A 22,996-nucleotide genomic window follows, 5' to 3' on the forward strand; every position below is an offset into this window, starting at 1 on the left:
GTGGAGTTGCCATCCATGGAGGTGTTCAAGCAAAGCCTGGCTGAGGCACTTAGTGCCATGGTCTGGTTGACTGGATAGGGCTTGGGGATAGGTTGGACTGGATGAGCTTGGAGGTCTCTTCCAACCTGGTTGATTCTATGATTCTATGTTGGAGGTCTCTTCCAATATCATCCAGTCCAACCTAGCACCCAGCCCTAGCCAGTCATCTAGACCATGGCACCGAGTGCCTCATGTTGCACTCTGGGACATGGTTAATGCCTACATTAGGTCAATGGTTGGTATTAATAACCTTAGAGATCATTAATTTCCTGTAGAAATTATTCCATGATGCCATGATTCTGTTAATTATTCTGTATTTCATAGGTGCTCTTAGAATCATAGAATCAACCAGGTGGGAAGAGACCTCCAAGCTCATCCAGTCCAACCTATCCCCCAGCCCTGTCCAATCAACTAGACCATGGCACTGAGTGCCTCACTCAGTCTTCTTGAACACCTCCAGGCATGGCTCTGCTTTTCTGTTGTTTGATTTTGTTTCTTCAGCACTCTACTGTGTGAGCCAACCACAGAGTCATATGTTGCTGAGATCTTTTGCTCCAGGAGAATGATGTGACAAACAGATTTGCTTTACCTATCCCTAAGTTAGAGAGCACTTCCAGCTGGACCATCTCAGGTCTCACAACACACAAACCCGTGAAGGACTGGAGGCAAATCATAGGTAGGGATAGTCCAGCTCAAAGCCAGTGTGTGCCAAGGCCAGGCAAAAGGTAGGGTCACACCAGGCAAAAATTTGGCTTAGTTATTGAAGCAGCTAATGGCAGTGATCCTGGCATTGAAAAGGTGGGTCACGACTCAGCCCTCTCCCTGTTCCTCATGCCACATGTTGCTAATATCAGGCTGATTGCATGTGAGTGGGCTCCCACTGCTTCCCACTGGGGAGGTTGCTCTCTGCACTAATAGATCCTGCAATTTCAGCCATTCCTGCTGACATTTTTACTTCCTTATTTATATGCCTCCTTACCTCTCTGCCTTTTCATTTCCTCCCATCACTCTGTGCCCAGACTGTCGGCAGAGCTATCATAAGTGCAATAAGGAATGGCAGGTAGGGTCTCTCTGAGTGATAATTGCATGCCTTGGGTGGTGTGATAGAGGACAAAGCCCAGAGCTGAGAGTCTCAAACCACTTGACAAGTACAATAATTGTCCCAGAGCGCACTGCCTGCAGTGACTTATTGCTGTTATCAAATGAAATATCTCCAGGAGAGACAGGAGGAGAGGCAAAGCTGGCTATTGACTGGCCTGAGCACCTAGGCAGCATCAGTGCTGCCTGTGACATTACTGACACACCATCAGATAGGCTGGTCCCACATGGGTATCCTTACAGCATCCTTTAAATGAAGATGGAGCCACTTAGAAAAGTGGCTTGCTTAAGATGGTTCATGATCCTGGGTGTAAATCTTGAGGGATCAGGCAGTGGAAAGCCAAAGAGTTAAAGCTTCTTCCTGTTCCTGCCCTGTGTGAGAGCAGGGAAAATCCTGCACGTTGCAGAAGTTACTCTGCAAGAGCTGAATTCTGAGCTTGTTGGTGCCTGGTGTACAAAGGGAGGGGGTTCATATGGAGGCTTATGAAGGAAAATAAGCCAAGAATAATTGCTTAGTCTAGCATGCATCACCAACAGAAAGATCTGCTGGCAGGATAGCATTCCTTCAGGGACACACCACCACAACACATCCTCCCACCCTCCTTTGGACCTTCTCCAAGTCTGCAATGCAGGTGCTACACTCAGCATCTCATCCAGCAGCTCTGCTGAGTTAAAAAAAAAACCTCTGTTGAAGTGGGCTGATTCAATTTGCAAACAAGCTCATACAGCTGCCTCTAAAGCCAGGTGACCCTCAGAGCAGAGACTCATTGTGCCACAGTGGCTCCAGACTGAATGCAAATTCTGACAGGGAAGGAAATAATCATGATGGAGACATATCTGCAGCACTCCTTCCTTATTGTCCATGTCCTCTGCCATCTGCTCTAACTGAGCTGGGGCTTCTCTCTTCCCTTTTTGTATCTGTGTGAATGTCTCCTTCCTTTTGTATGGTTCTCCTTTCCACATCTCTTTCTCTCAGTGGCTGGAATAATTCAAACCAACAACGAAATAACAGAAGAATGTGAAAAGAAAAACTCAAATAAGAGAGCCAAAGTGTCTTCGAAAGAAAAGGGAAGAAATGAAAAGGAAAGAAGGAAAGAGAGGGAGAGGGGAGGCAGAAAAGATAGAAAGAAGTTGAGTTTATTTCAAAATAAGCCTCTTTCTCTGAAGAAAATTCCACCTGAGCCACCACCAAACATAGCAGAAGTGTCCCACAGACACCACACAGCAGCAAGGTCGTGGAGTGCAATGGCATTAGCCTGACACTCAGCCCTCTCACTCTGCACAGCTCAGGAGCAGCCTTCTGGTATGAAAACAAACATTAAAATCAACAGGGTGCTGTCACAGCACTCAGGCATCCCATGAGCAAATGCAGCTCCAGGAATCACTGAAGCCCAGGGGTTTGGTCCTAGGCACTACCAGCTTCTTGCAGCATGCAGGGAACAGTAATCATTACCTCTCAAAACCAGAGTCACTTACTGGGTACCACACATTCAGATGCTGAAAGAGACTCTTCAGGACAACTAAGGCAGTCAGTTTCCTCTCTGCTCAGCCCATCAGGTGGCATTGGCTGGATGAAAAGTTAGACAAGAGCCAGCAATGTGTGCTCGTAGCCTAGAAGGTCAACAGTGCCCTGGGCTGCATCCAAAGCAGCAGGGGCAGTAGGTGGAGGGAGGGGATAGGGGATTCTGATCCTCTCCTCTGCTCTGCTAAGACCCCATCTGCAGTGCTGGAGCCAGCTCTGGAGTCCTCAGCACAGGACAGACATAGACCTGTTGGAGTGGGGGCAGGGGAGCCAAAACTATGATCAGAGGGATGGAAAATCTCTGATAAGAAGACAGGCTGAGAGAGTTGGGAGTGGTCAGTTTAGATAAGAGAAGGCTCCACAGACACCTTGTGGCCTTACTGTAGTTAAAGGGAACCTATAAGAAAAATGGGGACAGACTTTTTATCAGGCCCTACTGTGACAGGAGAATGGGTGAGGGTCTCCCTAAAACAGGGAGATTCAGGCCAGACATGAGAAAGAAAGTTTTTACACCAAGGTGGTGAAGCACTGGCCCAGGGTGCTCAGAGAGATATTAGATGCCCAATCCCTGGAAACATTCAAGGTCAGGTTGTTCAGGGCACTGAGCAACCTGCTGGAGTTGAAGATGTCCCTGCTCCCTGCAAGACAGATGGATCACAGAATCACAGAATTTCTTAGATTGGAAAAGCCCTTCAGGATCATCAGATCCAAGCATCAGTTTCACACTGACAAGTCCTTGACCAAACCAAATCCCTCAGCACAACATCTAAGCACTGAATCACTATGGTTGCAAAGGACCACCAGGATCAGCCAGTCCAACCTTCATCCCAGCATCCTTCATCACTACACCATAGCCTCAAGCTCCACAGCCACTCTCCTTTTAAATATGTCCAGGGATGGTGACTCCACCACCTCCCTGGGCAGCCTGTTCCAGTGCCTGACCACCTGCTCAGGAAAGAACTTCCTCCCAACAGCCAACCTGAACCTCCCCTGATGCAACTTGAGGCCATTTCCTCTTGTCCTATCATTAGTAATTCAGGAGAAGAGAGCAGCTCCAGCCTCACTACAACCTCCTTTTAGGTAGCTGTAGAGGGCAATAAGGTCCCCTCTCAGCTTCCTCTTCTCCATACTAAACACCCCCAGTTCCCTCAGCTGCTTCTCATAGGTGATGTTTGCCAGACCTCTCCCCAGCCTCATTGCCCTTCTCTGCACCCACTCCAGCACCTCAACATCTCTCCTAAGCTGTGGTGACCAAAACTGGACACAGTACTCAAGGTGTGGTCTCACCAGTGCTGAGTACAGGGGCTTGATCACCTCCCTTCTCCTGCTGGTCACACCATTTCTGATTCAGGCCAGGATGCTGTTGGCCTTCTTGGCCATACCATGGACTAGATGACCTTGAAAGGTCTCTTCCAACCCAAATCATTCTATGACTGTAGGTATGCCAGAGAATTCCTCACTCTAAGAGGTGGCTGCTCCCTTTTACTACTAACACTCTTCAGACAGATCTGTAGACTCTGCCCAGGCCTGTGTAATATTCCTTTAACCACAGCTTTTCACTACTGTCAAATAAATTAACACCCAACCAACCAAACCCCAAACCCCCAAACCCACCAATTTTTGAAGTGTAATACTTTCATCATTTCCAAAGCCAGCAAACCTCAAACCTGCATCCTCACAGGCCAGTTACCAGTAATGATAATCAGAGGGAAGGAAAAGGACAAAGAAATAGGTAGAGAAGTGTCATTGAGAAGATGCTTGCTTGCCACAGATCATAAAACTTGTGACCTGTCCATAACCTTCAGCACATTGTTAATGCAGCAGAAGATGTTGTGATGGATGCCTGGCATGGAGGGGCAGAACTGCAGTGAAGTGGCTAAAGCCTGTAATTAGCTCTTTGATTAATAAATCATCTTGTGGCAACAGCAATGAGGATGACTGATTCTATGATTCTGTGAATGTCTTGGAGACATGAATCTCATGGAGAAACCCCCAGAGGAGCAGGGAGCACCATTGCACATATGCACAGCTCCTGGAAGATGCCAGTGTTTGCTCTCAAAACTGGCACTGCTGCAGTGACAACATTGCCATGACTCACTCAGGCTCCATGGGAGGGGAGTTACATGTCTCTCATTGCACATGGAGAAGCACAGCCTGCTCTAGGGTAGGGTGTCCCTGCCCATGGCAGGGGGGTTGGAACTAGATGATCCTTGTGATCCCTTCCAACCCTGACTGATTCTATGCTTCTAAGAGATGAAAAGACTAACCAAAGTTCACACAGAGTCAGTTACTGGTTTACAGAATCATCAAATCATTGAATCACAGAATCATAGGATCATTAGGCTTGGAAAAGACCTCTGTGATCATCAAGTCCAACCATCAACCCAACACCACCATGGCCACTAAACCATATCCCAAAGTGCCATGGCTACACATCTTTTAACACCTCTAGGAATGGTGACTCCAGCACCCCTCTGGACAGCCTGTTCCAATGCCTGAACACTCTTCCAGTAAACGAATATGTTACAATATCCAATTTAATCCACCCCTGGCACACAACTTGAGGCCATTTCCTCTTGTCTTGTTAGTTACTTGAAAGAAGAGACCAACACCTACCTGGCTCCAACCTCCTTTCACACAGTTGCAGAGAGCAAAACGGTCTCACCTCATCCTTCTCTTCTCTAGACTAAACAATCCCAGCTCCCTCAGCTGCTCCTCATCAGTCACATTCTCCAGACCCTTCACCAGCTTTGTTTGTGTCAAGCTTTCAGCATCTCACCCTTCTCTTGGTAGCCTGGCATCCATCACACTGTTTTTGGGAAGTTCTGTATGTCCCATCACCAAAACACCACACAATAAAGTTAACTCTTAGTGTTGACATCAACACCTTGTCCCTTTGGAAACCCTTTTGACTGCACACAAGGATGTGGCACTGTGAGGATATGAGCTGGTTCAGGTGATAATAATGTCTATGGCTCATGGCTTAGGTGCTCCAGCAAGGCCAAATATTGTGATCCAAGGGCAAAAACAACTACTGTGTGGTGACACCTGGACTAGACAACCCTTTGAAGTCCCTTCCAACCCAAACCAGTCTATGATTGTGAGACATCAGCCAACCTAAAGAGCCAAAAAGGGTAGTTTAAAAGCTACCAACAGGCCTTTACACACACACAGCATGTTAGGGGTTGGAAGGGACCTTGAAAGATCATCTAGTCCAATACCCCTGCCAGAGCAGGATCACCTATACCAGATCACACAGGAATGCATCCAGGAAGCCTTTCCTTAGCTGTGTCCAGCTCTGGGCCACTCAATTCAAGAAAGATGTTGCGGTGCTGGAACATGTCCAGAGAAGGGCAACGAAGCTGGTGAGGGGCCTGGAGCACAAATCCTATGAGGAGAGGTTGAGGGAGCTGGGGGTGTTTAGCCTGCAGAAGAGGAGGCTCAGGGGTGATCTTATTACTGTCTACAACTACCTGAAGGGGCATTGTAGCCAGGTGGGGGGTGGCCTCTTCTCCCAGGCAACCAGCAATAGAACAAGAAGGGGACACAGTCTGAAGCTGTGCCAGGGTAGGTCTAGGCTGGATATTAGGAAGAAGTTCTTCACAGAGAGAGTGATTGGCATTGGAATGGGCTGCCCAGGGAGGTGGTGGAGGCACCGTCCCTGGGGGTCTTCAAGCAAAGCCTGGATGAGGCACTTAGTGCCATGGTCTGGTTCATTGGTTAGGGCTGGGTGCTAGGTTGGACTGGATGATCTTGGAGGTCTCTTCCAACCTGGTTGATTCTATGATTCTATGATTCTATGGGCTGCAGCACAAGCCCATAGCCCATTGGGACAGTGCAGGAGGCACTCCTGGTCCTCTTTGTCCCCTGTGTCACAGCCAAGCATGCAAGGGTTACTCACCGAAGTGTTCTGGCACTGCACACTGGAGCTGTTGAACCTCAAGGCAGGAACCCTCTGCTCATTGCCCTGGATGTTCAAGATGCACTCATAGCCTCGTTGGCCTGACTGTGGCTGGGGAAGGTTCTTGGCCTTCAGTGTGATCGGCTTGATCACTTCCACCGGCACCAGGATCTTCTCTACCTGCAGCAGCTGGGGACAGTCCTAGGGAGAGAAAAAACAGCACACTAAATCAGCACATGGATTTCCCAGTTCCAGGTGGAGTCGTAGAATCATAGAATCAACCAGCTTGGAAGAGGCCTCCAAGATCATCCAGTCCAACCTAGCACCCAGCCCTATCCAAGTCCTCTGATGCTTCTCAACCTCCTCACTTCACAATCGATTACAAAGCCTTGGCGCCTCCCAGGGCCTCAGCCTGCTGCAAGGGTATTCAAGGAGCATTGCTGGGAAGGCTCAGATAAACAGGTGAGGGAGGACTTCTTTTACAGACCATCCTTTCCTATCTCCCTTTTTTTGCACTGCAGGCTTTCAACCTTCAGGACCAGAGGGAGTTACCTCTGATGCTTTTTAATACCCGCTCTGTTAATCGGGTAGTGGAAAAGCAATCATCACAGACTATGAAAGAGAAACAGGCTCCTCAATTCAAGAGAGATGTTGAGGTGCTGGAATGTGCCCAGAGAAGGGCAACAAAGCTGGTGAAAGGCCTGGAACACAAACCCTGTGAGGAGAGGCTGAGGGAGCTGGGGGTGTGCAGCCTGCAGAAGAGGAGGCTCAGGGCAGACCTCATTGCTGTCTACAACTCCCTGAAGGGAGGCTGTAGCCAGGTGGGGTTGGTCTCTTCTGCCAGGCAACCAGCAACAGAACAAGGGGACACAGTCTCAAGTTGTGCCAGGGGAGGTCCAGGCTGGATGTTGTTAGGAAGTTGTTGGCAGAGAGAGTGATTGGCATTGGAATGGGCTGCCCAGGTTGGTGGTGGAGTCACCATTCCTGGAGGTGTTGAAGCAAAGCCTGGATGAGGCACTTAGTGCCATGGTCTGGTTGATTGGATAGGGCTGGGTGCTAGGTTGGCCTGGCTGATCTTGGAGGTCTCTTCCAACCTGCTTGATTCTATGATTCTATGATTGAAGAATATATAGCTTCAACACCCTTCTTCTCCACTTGCCCAACAGGTCCTAGGGCCTCTGAATCACCTCTTACTCTTGGCATTAAAAAAGCCCTTGGCAACATCATCTCATTTTTTTTCCTCCTCAGCTATAGGAGCTGAGAAGGAGACACATTGGCAGAGTGAATCAGTGGGACAGGTGGATGGGAAAGTCCTATCTGCTGCTGAGCAGCCATTTCCCAAGAGTGGGCATTTTGCTTGATGTCTGTCAAATAGAAAAGCTTCTGAAGGGGGCTGCAGGATGGGGGTTGCAGATAGTCAACTACGTTACCTGCAGGCCAATCCCAGCTCTTCAGGCTGGTCTTTCTAGTCTGGCTTTATCCTGTCCCCCTCCACCACTGGTGCTGTAACCTTTCTGATAACACTTGTTTCAAGTTCATTAACAAGCAGTGATTGCAGCAGCCCCAAACCAGGATTCGTTTGCATATAAAAAGCTTTGCAGTGCTGTGAGGAAGTTCATTATAGATAATTGAAGAGGCGAGGGCCATAAAGAGGAAATCCTCCCAATGTGGCTTTATCTGATTGACCTAATGTTCTTTCTAATTGAAACGGGGAGGGGGGGGGAGGGAGGAAGGCAATTTCATTGGGTGGTGTAGTGCATAAAACCTCAGAGCTTGGACTAGGCTCTGGGTTTGGATTCAGTCATGGTTCTTATTTTACAGCTTGTGTCAAGCTCTGGTTGCCTGGTCAGGTTTGCATTATTGAGGGCAAAATATCGAGCTGCTCAGAGGACTGATAGGTTGGACTAGATTATCTTGGAGGTCTCTTCCAACCTGGTTGATTCTATGACTCTGCAGCAGGACCTAAGCAGAAGGGTCCTTAAAATTAGAATTATTTGGAGTGTTTTCCAGTGGAGGCAGTTTCTCTTCACACTTCTCTACGATGGGCATCACCTAGGTTGGCAAAGCACAGTTTTCACATGTAGGGGAAATAGAAACATCCACTGCCAGCAACTCTGCCAAGGAAAGGCACTAGCCCATCCATTTGGTCTTTGGTATATAGCAAATTAAACCTTTCCCTGACTCTAAGAAGAGCTCTTCTATGATTCATAGAATCATAGAATCAGTCAGGGTTGGAAAGGACCACGAGGATCAGCCAGTTCCAACCCCCCTGCCATGCCAAGGGACACCCTACCCTAGATCAGGCTGGCCACAGCCTCATCCAGCCTGGCCTTAGACACCTCCAGCCATGGGGCCTCAACCACCTCCCTGGACAACCCATTCCAGGCTTTCATCACTCTCCTGCTCAACAACTTCCTCCTCACCTCCACTCTGACTCTCCCCACCTCCAGCTTTGCTCCATTCCCCCCAGTCTTGTCACTCCCTGACAGCCTCAAAAGTCCCTCCCCAGCTTTTCTGTAGGCTCCCTTCAGATACTGGAAGGCCACAAGAAGGTCACCTCACAGCCTCCTCTTCTCCACACTGCACAGCCCCAACTCTTTCAGTCTGTGCTCACAGCAGAGCTGCTGCAGCCTCTGAGCATCCTTGTGGCCCTTCTCTGGACACCCTCTATTACCCTCTTCTCCAGACTGAACACTCCAGAGGAGCTAAAACCTGTCTCAGAGCAACACACTTGAAAGCAGACTTCTGTTGACTCATTTTGTGTACGTAGCTTCATTCTACTCCTTAACTGCTTTTAAACGAGCCAGCCTCTTTAAAACAACACCCTCCACCCTTGCCAATTAGTGGCATCAGCAGCAGTGCACACCTCAAACCACCAAATTGTGCCAGTTATGGAGGCAGAGAGCTTTTGCAGTGATAAAAAACCACTGCCTGAAATGGGCTGTACTCATTGGGTCAACGCTAGTTTAATTCTCTTTATTTATAACCCCTCACAGAATGCCTGCAAATGTGCTCTGAGCTGTGGCTTGCAGAAATAATGAAGCCTCAGGAATATGAGAACCCTCTCTCTCCTTTTCTCTCACACATATGCAATGACTCTCATCACAGCTACACATGAACGAGTCCCCTGTGAGAGACATCATGAGAATGACGCCAAAGAGGCTGATGAAACCTCTCTAAGGCTATGTGGTCTCAGCCCTGAACTAATTAGTTTGGTTCCTCTGTGCTGCTTCATACATTTATGGTTATGATTTAAAGGACATTTTGCCATGTTGTTGTCCAGTATAAGACATAGATGGAGCAGATTATTTGTGATCCTCTCCCTAGGGATGAAGCATGCAGGGATCTTTTATGACTCACAGAATCAGGCAGGGTTGGAAGGGACCACAAGGATCAGCCAGTTCCAAACCCACTGCAATGGCCACAGACACACTACTCTAGAGCAGGTTGGCCACAACCTCACCCAGCCTGGCCTTAAACACCTCCAGAGATGGGGTCTCGACCACCTCCCTGGGCAACCTATTCCAGGCTCTCACCACTCTCATGCTCAACTTCCTCCTCACCTCCACTCTGAAACTACCCACCCCCAGCTTTGCTCCATTCCTCCCCAGTCCTGTCACTACCTGACAGCCTCAAAAGTCCCTCTCCAGCTTTTTTGTAGCCTCCCTTCAGATACTGGAAGGCCACAAGAAGGTCACCTGGGAGCCTCCTCTTCTCCAGCCTGAACAGCCCCAACTCTTTCAGTCTGTGCTCACAGCAGAGCTGCTGCAGCCTCTGAGCATCCTCCTGGCCCTGCTCTGGACACACTCCAGCACCTCCACATCCTTCTTGTAATGGGGGCTGCAGAACTGGATGCAGTACTGATACTTCATGGATTTTCTTCCAATTTTACTTTGTACAGTTTAATTCTCTGCTCCTGTTTATGGCCAGGATCAGGAACCCAAGCCTCATCAACATGTTTTCCATTATCCAAAAAACATGGGGCAAATCTACTTTAGATGATAGATACCTTACATGGGAACAGGTAGAACATCCATGAAGGTTTAATACAGTGACCTACCCACCTATGAGGCATCTGGAATGAGTTGCTCAGGAGGTGGTTGAGGCCTCATCCCTGGAGGTGTTTAAGGCCAAGCTCAATGAGGCTCTGGCCAGCCTGATCTAGGGTAAAGTGTCCCTGCCCATGGCAGAGATGTTGAAACTAGATGACCCTCATGGTCCCTTTCAACCCTGACTGATTCTATGATTTCATGATTCTATCTCTGCCTTACACTGGTGTCCCAGTTCACTTCTCTTCTCTGTGCATCTCCTGTCATCCAGTGCATTCAGGTCAGTTAATCTTTCTTTGACTTCCTACTGCTCCCTCATGTTTCCTGGTAGCATTGGTGGGATATCCATTTTGTACAGAAGGAAAGTGGAGCTCATTTAGCACTTTCTGCACTGCAGGCACCTTTGGCAAGACAAACAAAGCTCTTGGCATTGGATTTTCACCATTCCTTTCCCAGAAGTCTAGGAGCTATCTGTATTTAGAAGACACAGCCATCACCACCAATTCCTCCATGACTCATCTCAAAGCATCCAGTTCCCCATCTCTTTGTGCCTTATACAAGCCTCTTGCCTGGAAGCAACATGACCAGGAAGTGAATCTAAGTGAGGACCATAACTCACTGGAGCCCATCAGAATCCCATAAGAAATGGTACTCAGACTGTCATTTGCTCATGTACTATATAAATGCAATACATCTTTTGTTCATGTGCTCTGTTGGGATGCAAGAATAATCACAATAATAAATACATTAGAATAGAATAGAGTAGAATAGAATAATAATATATATATAATTGAATAGGATAATAATAATATAATCTACCATTTTCTCTATGTCCTCTGTCCCTCAGCACCACATCAATGTGGCTTTTAAATCCTCCCAGGGATGGTGAGTCTACCACTTCCCTGGGCAGCCTATTCCATGGCTTTACAACCCTTCTGAGGAAGAAATTGTTCCTCATGTCCAACTTAAACTTCCTGTAGTGAAAAGCAAAGCTTGAGAGCATTTCCTCTCAACTTATCTAATAATGAGGTTATAGTTAAAAATGTTAAAGCAGGGAAGGGAAGGGGAAAGGGAAGGGGAAAGGGAAGGGGAAAGGGAAGGGGAAAGGGAAGGGGAAAGGGAAGGGGAAAGGGAAGGGGAAAGGGAAGGGGAAAGGGAAGGGGAAAGGGAAGGGGAAAGGGAAGGGGAAAGGGAAGGGGAAAGGGAAGGGGAAAGGGAAGGGGAAAGGAAAGGGAAGGGGAAAGGGAAGGGGAGGGGGAAGGGGAAAGGGAAGGGGAGGGGGAAGGGGAGGGGGAAGGGAAGGGAAGGGAAGGGAAGGGAAGGGAAGGGAAGGGAAGGGAAGGGAAGGGAAGGGAAGGGAAGGGAAGGGAAGGGAAGGGAAGGGAAGGGAAGGGAAGGGAAGGGAAGGGAAGGGAAGGGAAGGGAAGGGAAGGGAAGGGAAGGGAAGGGAAGGGAAGGGAAGGGAAGGGGAAAATGTAGAGGGAAAACAAGTAAGCAAAAAGAAAAGAAAATGTCTTCATTTTTTTTTTGTGTCAATGATTTTAGAGGACTTAGATTTCACCTGAATAAAAAGCAGGAAACCACCAAGTTGCCAGAAGAGAGGCAGCAGGAACTGCCTGCAATACGTTTCCCGAACTTCTCTCTAGCACCTCAGCATGGTCACCCTAGGTCAGGGCTGTGACACCACTTGAGCAAAACCAGATGCTTTTTTAGCAGCTACAAAAGGGCTTCAAACTGGAGGGCTTGACAAGCTGGTTCCCTCCATGAATCACTTCTAAACTCCTGCACAAGCTCTCAGCCTCAGGCTAAGCTGGAGAACGAAGCAGCGAGCGGCTCAGCATGCCCAGTGCCAGGGGGTGGGAGGGGAGGGGAAGGGGTGAGTTACAGTCCACGATGTGTTTACATTATTACACCACTAATTCTTAGCACCATAAAAAATATATATACCCATTTCAAATTTACACAAAGAGTGCTGGGCAACGTTATTAAGTTATAAAGTGGAAATCAGGTCAATGCTTCGTCGGCAGGACTCCAAGCTCCATAAATTTCGGGATATACTTCCCTTCCCCCTTCCCCCTCCCCCCCAAATTTACATTGGCACCAGCAGCAATCAAACCAGCTACCAAAAAAAAAAGAAAAAGAGGCTCACCCAGTCAAGGAATTTTTTAATGCACTATATATTTTATCTGCACTTCCCAAGTTTACAGTGTTGTTAGGTTGATGGATGGAGTGCTTATTTATCGGCGCAGCAGAAGCAATAAGACATGAAGGGAAAGCTCAGAACTTTAAAGGCAGCTGATGAGGAGAAAGCAACAGGATTTATGGGAAGTGCAACCATCTGCAGAGACAACAAAGGAATAATTGGGTTCGTGCATTGCTGTCATTTCTAGAGACTCCTTTCTAGTTAAGAGTCTTCCTTGAACTGGGGAGAAGATGCTAGCTCGCTTAGTCAGATACCAGCAGTGAGTCTGGTGCCTGGGGAAAGGCTGGGCCTCAGACTGTGGAAGAGATATGGTTGTACAGGGTTAACCCTCCAGGGAGAGTGACCTTGACCAGGGGTGGGTCTGAACACTACCAATTGATGGTTAGCCCACTCCCCCTTGCCGGTGTTGCACCCCAGAGTAACGTCTTTTGAGCCACCAATATGTCACAGAATGTCATCGAATCAACCAGGTTGGAAGAGACCTCCAAGATCAGCCAGGCCAACCTAGCACCCAGCCCTAGCCAGTCAACTAGACCATGGCACTAAGTGCCTCAGCCAGGCTTTGCTTCAACACCTCCAAGGACAGTGACTCCACCACCTCCCTGGGCAGCCCATTCCAATGCCAATCACTCTCTTGGACAACAACTTCCTCCTCACATCCAGCCTAGACCTCACCTGCTACAACTTGAGACTGTGTCCCCTTGTTCTGTTGCTGGTTGTCTGGGAGAAGAGACCAACCCCCACCTGGCTACAGCCTCCCTTCAGGTAGTTGCAGACAGCAATGAGCTCTGCCCTGAACCTCCTCTTCTGCAGGCTGCACACCCCCAGCTCCCTCAGCCTCTCCTCATAGGGTTTGTGTTCCAGGCCCCTCACCAGCTTCCTTGCCCTTCTCTGGACACATTCCAGCACCTCAACATCTCTCTTGAATTGAGGAGCCCAGAACTGGACACAGCACTCAAGGGGTGGTCTGACCAGTGTTGAGTACAGGGGCAGAAGAAGCTCCCTTGTCCTGCTGGCCACACTGTTCCTGATGCAGGCCAGGATGCCATTGGCTCTCTTGGCCACCTGGGCACACTGCTGGCTCATCTTCAGCTACTATCTACCAGCACCCCCAGGTCCCTTTCTTCCTGACTGTTCTCCAGCCACTCAGTCCCCAGCCTGTAGTGCTGCTTGGGGTTGCTGTGGCCAAAGTGCAGAACCCTGCACTTGGCCTTGTTCAATCTCATCCCATTGGCCTCTGCTCACCCATCCAGCCTGGCCAGGTCCCTCTGCAGGGCTCTCCTACCCTTCAACAGCTCCACACCTGCTCCTAGGAATGCTGCTGGTTACCAGAAAGGGGATACTCAAAAAGCTGAGGTTGAATGAAGATCAGCCACCTCTCAGCTCACTGCTGAACCCCGATGGCTAAAACCAAAGTGACTTCCCTGTGGCCACGCAGGCAGTGCTGGGAAATAACCCAAGTCTGCTGAAAGCTTGATCCCAAACTATTCTGCCTCTGAAGCCAGTCCACACACCACTGCTAATCAACATTAATGATTTTACCCTCTTTTAATTCTTTATTAATAAAGTCTTTCTCAGCTGGTCCATTATCTCAGAAGGATCAAGGTCAGGCTGCCATAATTAGCCAAGTATCACATTTGTCCTTTTTAATAGAGACACAACATTAGCTTCCTTTCAGCCATTCCCTGCTTTGACACGCTCTCAGAAGGAAAAGTAATGATCTGGAGAGCAGAAGCCTTCTGGTGACTGGCTGAAGGGAGTGGACTAATGACAAAAAATATTAGATGACTCTCATAAAGTACATCTGCTCAGAGGACAGAGGATGCTGGAGCCATGCTGGCAGTCTCAGTCCTGGTGTTCCCTGAGTAAATTCCTAGCCTTTGAATAGTAAGGATTAGGAATGTGTGCATCAAGGAATGTGGTGTATGTGCAAGAGAAAAGATAACTTTATCTACTCAGGCAAAGTCTGTTGTGTGTTAAATGAAAACATTCTTAAGTCATAGAATCATAGAATCATAGAATCAAGCAGGTTGGAAGAGACCTCCAAGCTCATCCAGTCCAACCTATCCCCCAGCCCTAGCCAGTCAACTAGACCATGGCCTCATCCAGTCTTTTCTTGAACACCTAAGTAAGCTTCTGAATAACATACAGAGTAGAAGTGGATCAAGCAAAGCCATGGAAAACACAGGGCAGTGCACAGGCAGCTTCCCAGGCTGTCCAGAGATGTGAGGGGAGTCACCATCCCTACAGGTGTTTGAAAGGTGTGGAGATGTGATGCTGAGGGACATGGTTTAGTGGTGACCTGATGACGTTGGGTTAATAGCTGGACTTGATCTTAAAGGCTGCTTTCAACCCAAATCATTCTGTACTTCTATGATAGAACAGCTATTCATTTATTCTCTAGTTATTGCTATAGACATTTGCATCCTACTGCCCAGACAGCCTTCAGTCATTCTCTAAGGACCTCTATCTTCTTCCATGGAGAAGGGCAAGAAAAAAAGCCTGGATGAGGCACTTAGTGCCATGGTTTAGTTGACTGGATAGGTCTGGGCTATAGGTGGGACTGGATGAGCTTGGAGATCTCTTCCAACCTGCTTGATTCCATGATGTTGATGTCGTCATAATACTCAACAATATCTAAGGAGTGAGTGTCAGGATGATGGAGCCAGACTCTGCTCAGTTGTGCCCAGTGACAGGACAAGGAGCAACAGACACAAAATGGAACACATCAAGTTCCAGGTAAACATAAGGAAATAAAAATCTCCACTTGAAGGGTGTCAAAGCACTGGAACAGGCTGCTCAAAGAGGTTGTGGAGTCTCCTTCTCTGGAGAGGTTACAAACCTGTCTGGATGTGATCTTACATTCAAGAAAAGCCTGGATAAGGCACTTAGTGCCATGGTCTAGTTGACTGGCTAGGACTGGGTGCTAGGTTGGACTGGATGAGTTTAGAGGTCTCTTCCAACCTGGGTGATTCTATGATTCTATGATGTTGAAGGAGAGAACAAGTCTTATGAGGAGCAGCTAAGAGAACTAAGGTTGTTTAGTCTGGAGAAGAGGAGGCTGAGGGGAGAACTTTTCACTCTCTACAACTGCCTGAAAGGAGGCTGTAATGAGGTGGGGGTTGGCCTCTTCTCTCTAGTACCAAATATTAGAATGAGAGAGAATGGAGTACAATTGTGTCAAGGGAGGTTCAGATGGAATATTAGGAAAATGTCTTTATTGAAAGGGTGGTCAGGTACTGGAGCAGGCAGCCCAAGGCAGTGGTGGAGTCATCTGGAGGTGTTCAAGAAAAGCCTGGATGAGGCACTTAGTGCCATGGTCTAGTTGACTGGATAGGGCTGGGTGCTAGGTTGGACTGGATAAGCTTGGAGGTCTCTGCCAACCTGGCTGAGTCTGTGATTCTATGATCATATCTGAAGTGGTCCAAGAAACATGTAGGCATGGCACTTGAGGACAAGATTCAATAGCCTTCATGGTGTTAGATTAATGATTATCTTAGAAGACTATTTTTGATGGAAACAATTCTGTGCTTCTATGCTTCTTTCTGAAGTTCACAAGACCCTTGGTCTGTATCACAGTACCATACATCTATCCATGGCACCCCAGCAGCCCAGGGAGGCTGCACATTTTTAACGTGGTCATAATACCCCTAACTGCTCATCCATGTAGGTACCAATGACACTGAGTAGCTACTCCTCAAAAAAGGATAAGTTTCTTACACCTTTGTATCAACAAATGGGCTTTGCATGCTCACAGGACCTTCTCTAACCCAGGCTCACTCAGAAGCCACAGGGAATCTCATGATACTATTCTTACTGAAATCTAACAAGGGTTGAGTCAAAGCTATAGAATTTTATTCCAAGGAGAGGATCAAAAAGCTAAAGCTCCTCTAAAGCTGCCCATTTTTACCAAGCTAGTAGGAACTTGGTATCTTTGGGAGCTCCAGACTTTGGACCAGCTAAGCCAAGAATGGCAAATGAGTTCAGAAGTCAGCAGAGGAGAGAAAGAAACAGATGAACCACAGGTTGCACACAGAGGCTATGTTGATGCAAACCCACTTCCTTTGGAAACCAGGACAGAAGCCCAGAGAGTCATAATACCTTGGCTTGCACAGTGGGAAGGTTGGAACCATGACATTGTGGCTCTTGTCATCCTCTTCCTCACTGAGATCCATGACAGCATGAGATAATGTACAAGCCAAAGCAAACAGGCTTATGCTCAAAGACAAGGGGGTGAAGGAGAATCTTAGCTCAGTGTCCCAGAGATGCCTCAAGAAAGCCAAGAGACACATTCCAGCCTCACCTCTTATCTGCAACTTCAACATCCTGAGAATATTTCTCCTTGGCCAGGTCTCAAAAGCTCACATGTGCCAAAGCAGTGAACATAGTTCAATGGAGTAAAACAGAAGTCTTCTTGCTTTAGTCCAGACCATCACCCTGCACTAAGTCTGAATGGGGAATCTTCCTTCCTCCCTCAAACTGCAGGGTACTGAAGAGATCCCAGCAGTGCTACAGGTATCCAGGTGTCCAGAAAGACCCTATAGCCACTCAAGGCATTACAATGATATTGCACTGAACTAGGCTACCAAAACAACAGAAGCTTTCCCTGATCTAATTTCAAGGATACTCTGTTGGTGGGGACAGATGAATACCATCCTGTTGCATTTTGAGCTTGCTTTGTGCTGTGGGATAAATCATAGAACCACAGAATCAAGCAGGTTGGAAGAGACCTCCAAGATCATCCAGTCCAACCTAGCACCCAGCCCTATCCAATCAACTACACCATAGAATCATAGAATTAACCAGTCTGGAAGAGACCTCCAGCATCATCCAGTCCAACCTAGCACCCAGCCCTAGCCAATCAACCAGACCATGGCACTAAGTGCCTCATCCAGGCTTTGCTTGAACACCTCCAGGGATGACAACTCCACCACTTCCCTGGGCAGCCCATTCCAATGCCAATCACTCTCTCTGACAACAACTTCCCCCTAACATGCAGCCTATAATGATTTTCCATTACAAAGATGAGCAGCCCAAGTGTTATGAGTGACATTTAGCAGGGAGTTACATCTCCGTTCAAAGAAATCTCCCCAAGCTGTTCCTAGTGAACATGTCCTTCAGTAGCCACTCCCATGGTGGCTGGAGAAACTAAGCTCTAAGAAAACAAAACATGTACTAAGGTAGGATGGACAAGTCACAGGGAAAAGTGTTTCTCATCAGGTCTCAGTTTCTATTGTGATTTTGTCAGAGATCTCGACAAGAGATGTGATGGAACTGCCCTGCACCAAGACAGATTTCCTGCAGATCCTGAAGAAGAGGAGCCTCTGACATGACCTCATTGTGGCCTTCCAGGATCTGAAGGGGGCCTACAGAAGAGCTGAGGGGGGTGGGAGGTGGTGGAGGCACCGTCCCTTGAGGTCTTCAAGAAAAGACTGCATGAGGCACTTAGTGCCATGGTCTGGTTGATTGGACAGGGCTGGGTGCTAGGTTGGACTGGATGATCTTGGAGGTCTCTTCCAACCTGGTTGATTCTATGATTCTATGACTTTCTAGGCTATCAGGTAGTGACAGAACTAGGGGGAATAGAGCAAAGCTGGAGATGGGTAGGATCAGATTGGAGGTATGGAGGACGTTGTTCAGCATGAGAGTGGTGAGAGCCTGGCAGAGGTTGCCCAAGAAGGTGGTTGAGGTCCCATCCTTGGAGGTGTTTAAGGCCAGGCTGGATGAGGCTGTGTGCAGCCTGCTCTAGGGTAGGGTGTCCCTGGGCATGGCAGGGGGGCAGGAACTAGCTGATCCTTGTGGTCCCTTCCAACCCTGACTGATTCTATGATGCTATGATCCAGCACTGCAAGAATCAGAAATCCTGCTAAAAATGCTTTGGAAGTCGAACGAGTTACTGCCAGGTGGATGACTGTAGGGCAGAAAGGCTCAGAGATGTCAAAAGGTACTCACAAACAAAAAGAAAAGCCACTTCACACTCAGGCTTTCCATCTTTTTCTCCACCTCAGTGCAAGTCAGTGTGACTTGCAAACAACAGCAAATCAGCTAACTTGCACATGCTCAAAGACTTCTTACGAAGGGCTGCCGCTGTGAGATCACAGCTCCAGGTACTGCGTGCTGCACAAGCACCTATTCACAAAGCCATTACCCAAATGGGAAGAGGGGGTGAGGAGAACAGGGGCACAGAAAGGTGAATGTGTCTAAGCCAGCTCAGAGCCAAGAATAAAACTCTCACCTGCTGAAATGAGACCTGTGACCTCATACACTACTTGACAGCGCCTCCGAGGAGTGTTTCCGTGCTCTATCAAGACTCCAAGAGCAAGGGGAAAGCTTTCTGCCTGGCCTCCAATCTCTGTGTTTAATTTCCTCTTATTATCTGAAGCATCCTCTCTGAAGAGGTTGCACCCACTACATGCTACATCTCCATTTCTGGGTAAGGGCTTTAATGGTGGCTAAGGATGAAATGCCACAGCCTGAAATGCAAACCAGGAGCCCCACGGCACGGCTGAATACAAACCATCACCTACAGCTTCTTCCCAGATTACCCCTAGCTCCCTCTGGACAGGATGCTCACTGAGCTTTCAGAGAGGTTGTGGAACCTCCATCTCTGAAGTCATTCACTACCCACCTGGATGCCATCTTGTGCAACCTGCTCTGGTGGGCGAGCTGGAATTAATCATAGAATCAAACAGGTTAGAAGAGATCTCCAAGATGATCCAGGCCAACCTAGCACCCAGCCCTAGCCAGTCAACCAGACCATGGCACTAAGTGCCTCAGCCAGGCTTTTCTCCAACACCTCCAGGCACAGAGAATCCACCACCTCCCTGGGCAGCCCATTCCAATGCCAATCACTCTCTCTGACAACAACTTCCTCCTAACATCCAGCCTAGACCTCCCCTGGCACAACTTCAGACTGTGTCCCCTTCTTCTGTTGCTGCTTGCCTGGGAGAAGAGATCAACCCCCACCTGGCTACAGCCTCCCTTCAGGTAACTGTAGACAGCAATGAGGTCACCTCTGAGCCTCCTCCAGGCTAAACACCTCCAGCTTCCTCAGCCTATCCTCACAGGGCTGTGCTCCAGGCCCCTCTCCAGCTTCATTGCCATTCTCTGGACACCTTCCAGCTCCTCAACATCTCTCTTGAACTGAGGAGCCCAGAACTGGACACAGCACTCAAGGGGTGGCCTGAGCAGTGCTGAGTACAGGGCAAGAATAATGTCCCTTGTCCTACTGGCTACACCGCTCCTGATACAGGCCAGGATGCCATTGGCTCTGCTGCCCATTTGGGCACTGCTGCCTCATCTTCAGCTACTACCAGTACCCCCAGGTCCCTTTCTTCCTGCCTGCTCCCCAGCCACTCTGTCCCCAGCCTGTAGTGCTGCTTGGGGTTGTTGTGGCCAAAGTGCACAAGCCCTGCCCTTGGCCTTGTTCAGTCTCATCCCATTGGCCTCTGCCCACCCATCCAGCCTGGCTAGGTCCCTCTGCAGGGCTCTCCTACCCTCCAACAGCTCCACACCTGCTCCTAGCTTGGTGTCATCTGCAAACTTACTGATGCTGGACTCAATCCCCTTGTCCAGATGATCAATAAAGATGATGATCTCTGTAAGTCCCACCTCCAACTCCTACCATTCTGATTCTATGCTTTAAAGACTTCTAAGAGCTAAATAGATAATAAACACCAATCTCCCATGCTGCTTTAAAAGCAGGTGCCACAAAAATGCATCATCATGCCAGATCCCATCTGCATGGGGTAGCTGCTTGTTGCCTGCAGCAGCTGCCTATCTAGAGCTGCTCCTGATCTCCTCTCCTGTGGTCTCTCTACCTGCTCACAGCGTTTGAAGGCAGCAGGTTGCTTGCAGTTGCCATAGAAACTACACTTCAAACCCTCCCCTTAATGATAGACAGGTGCCAGGATAAGTGAGTAGATAACTGACAAGTGGGGAAGGATTCAATGCTGGCCTCACTGCAACTGTCATTAGAGTCTCTGAGAAATGAGGGACACACTAATTGGAGCAGAGATGGGTTTTGTCTCTGTGCTGATGCTTCCAGTAGCCACCTCTCTGGCTGGGTTGAAGGAGGCTGGAAACAGAGCAGGAGGGAGGGAAACAGAGCAGTTGCCACAGCAACAACTGAAGATGCATCACCAGGAGGTTTGTCACTGCAAGGAAGCAAGGAGTTGACCATGCTCGACCTTGCAGGTCCTCTGCCCTGTCCCCAGGGCAGCCACTCAAAGAATCAGAGTCACAGAATTGCTTTGGCTGGAAGAGTCCTTGAAGATCATCAAGTCTACCCGTGTACCAGAGTGTATTTTGGAGGGAGCTGGGCACTGTTGTCACCTTCTGCACCTTGCAAAGAGTACAAAGCAGGACATTTGGAGGCCCTGAAGAACTGACTGCTTTCTGAGATCTGGAGGCAAATCCCTCCCTGAACCAAACAGAGATGTACTGGCAGGGTGGGGAAGGCTGCCTCTGAGTTTGCTACAGACGAAGTCCATGATGAGGATGTGTGGGCATTATCCCAAGGGAATGGCATGGAATGGAATGAAGTCAAAGGAAGAACAAATAATAAGAATATTCTCTTTTCTTTTGGAAGGGGACCTAGAACAATCACTTCATCTAACTGCCTGACCACTTCAGGGCTGACTGAAATTAAAAGCATGCTGTTGAGGGCATTCTCCAAGTGCCTTTTTGATACCTACCAGTTCAGACTGAGCTGTCATTCCCAAGTCCCTACCTTCTTTATTCTCTTCTCTTCTTGCCTGATCGTATGGAGGTCCCATCCCTGGAGATAATGAAGGGCAGGCTTGAAGGGGCTCTGAGTAACCCGATCTAGGATATCAGAGTTAGGATATCTGATCTAGGATATCTGATTTAGGCTATCAGGTAGTGACAGGACATGGGGGAATGGAGCAAAGCTGGAAGTGGGGAGAGTCAGAGCTGGAGGTGAGGAGGAAGTTGTTGAGCATGAGAGTGGTGAGAGGCTGGAATGGGTTGCCCAGGGAGGTGGTTGAGGCCCCAGGGCTGGAGGTGTTTCAGGCCAGGTTGGATGAGGCTGTGTGCAGCCTGCTCCAGGGTAGGGTGTCCCTGTCCATGGCAGGGGGGTTGGAACTGGCTGCTCCTTGTGGTCCCTTCCAACCTTGACTGATTCTATGATTCTGTGATCTAGTTGGGGATGCTCTTGCTCACTGCAGGAGGGGTCGGACTATATCTCCAGAGGTGCCTTCCAGCCCAGTGCTTTCTAGAATTCCTTGCTTCCCAAAAAAACACATTCCTAAGAATCCAATTCTCTTATATCTTTTCCCCCAAACCAAAGCACCTTATATTTTGTCTAGACAGAACAAAGACAGTTTTGACAATGAGAGTAATGAAACACTAGCCCAAGTTGCCCAGAGAAGTGGGAAATACCCCATCCCTAGGAATCATAGTAAGTCAGGTTGACTGGGGCTCTGAGCAACCTGCTCTAGTTGAAGATGCCTCTGCTGACTGCATGGGGGTTGGACTAGGTGACCTTTAAAGTCACTTCCAAGCCAAAACACTCCATGATTCCATGATTCTTCATTCAGCATGAGGCAACAGGAAGGGTTAGAATCGTAGAACCATAAAATGCTTTAGGTTGGAAGGGACCTCAAGGATCATCCAGTTCCAACCCCTTGCCATAAGCAGGGACACCTTCTACTAGAACAGCTCATTCAAGGCTTCATCCAACCTGCCCTTGAGCACCTCCAGGGAGGGAGCAGCCACAACCTCCCTGGGCAACCTGTGCCAGTGTCTCACCACCCTCACTGGAAAGAACTTCCTCCTAACATCTAGTCTAAATCTCCCCTCTGCCAGTTTAATGCCATTCCCCCTTGTCCTGTCATTACAAGACCTTGTCAATAGTCTCTCCCCAGCCTTCCCTTCAGATACTGGAGGGCCACTCTAAGGTCTCCTCAAAGCCTTCACTTCTCCAGACTGAAGAACCCCCATCTCTTGTAGCCTGTCCTCATAGCAGAGCTGCTGCAGCCCTCTGAGCATCTTCATGGTCCTCCTCTGGACTGGCTCCAACAGTTCATGTCCTTCTTGTGTTGGGCACTCCAGAACTGCACACAGGACTCCAGGTGGGGTCTGAGGAGAGCAGAGTGAAGGGGCAGAATCCCCTCCCTTGCCCTGCTAGGTGAAGTAGGGCTCTGTTCCTCAGCAGCTGCTCT

The 22,996-nt window shown here is 48.6% G+C and overlaps 1 protein-coding gene across 3 annotated transcripts in view; it reads right to left on the minus strand.

Moving 5' to 3' along the window:
- PLXNA4 (plexin A4) overlaps positions 1-22,996 on the minus strand; it is a 611,173-nt gene that overhangs the window by 120,447 nt on the left and 467,730 nt on the right. For all 3 annotated transcript variants that reach the window (XM_064142725.1, XM_064142727.1, XM_064142726.1), the window contains one exon: positions 6,561-6,761. In XM_064142725.1, the coding sequence (XP_063998795.1) occupies positions 6,561-6,761 (201 nt within the window). The remainder of the gene's footprint in view (positions 1-6,560; positions 6,762-22,996) is intronic.

Source organism: Pogoniulus pusillus, chromosome 4, assembly GCF_015220805.1.
Source record: "Pogoniulus pusillus isolate bPogPus1 chromosome 4, bPogPus1.pri, whole genome shotgun sequence".
NCBI lineage: Eukaryota > Metazoa > Chordata > Aves > Piciformes > Lybiidae > Pogoniulus > Pogoniulus pusillus.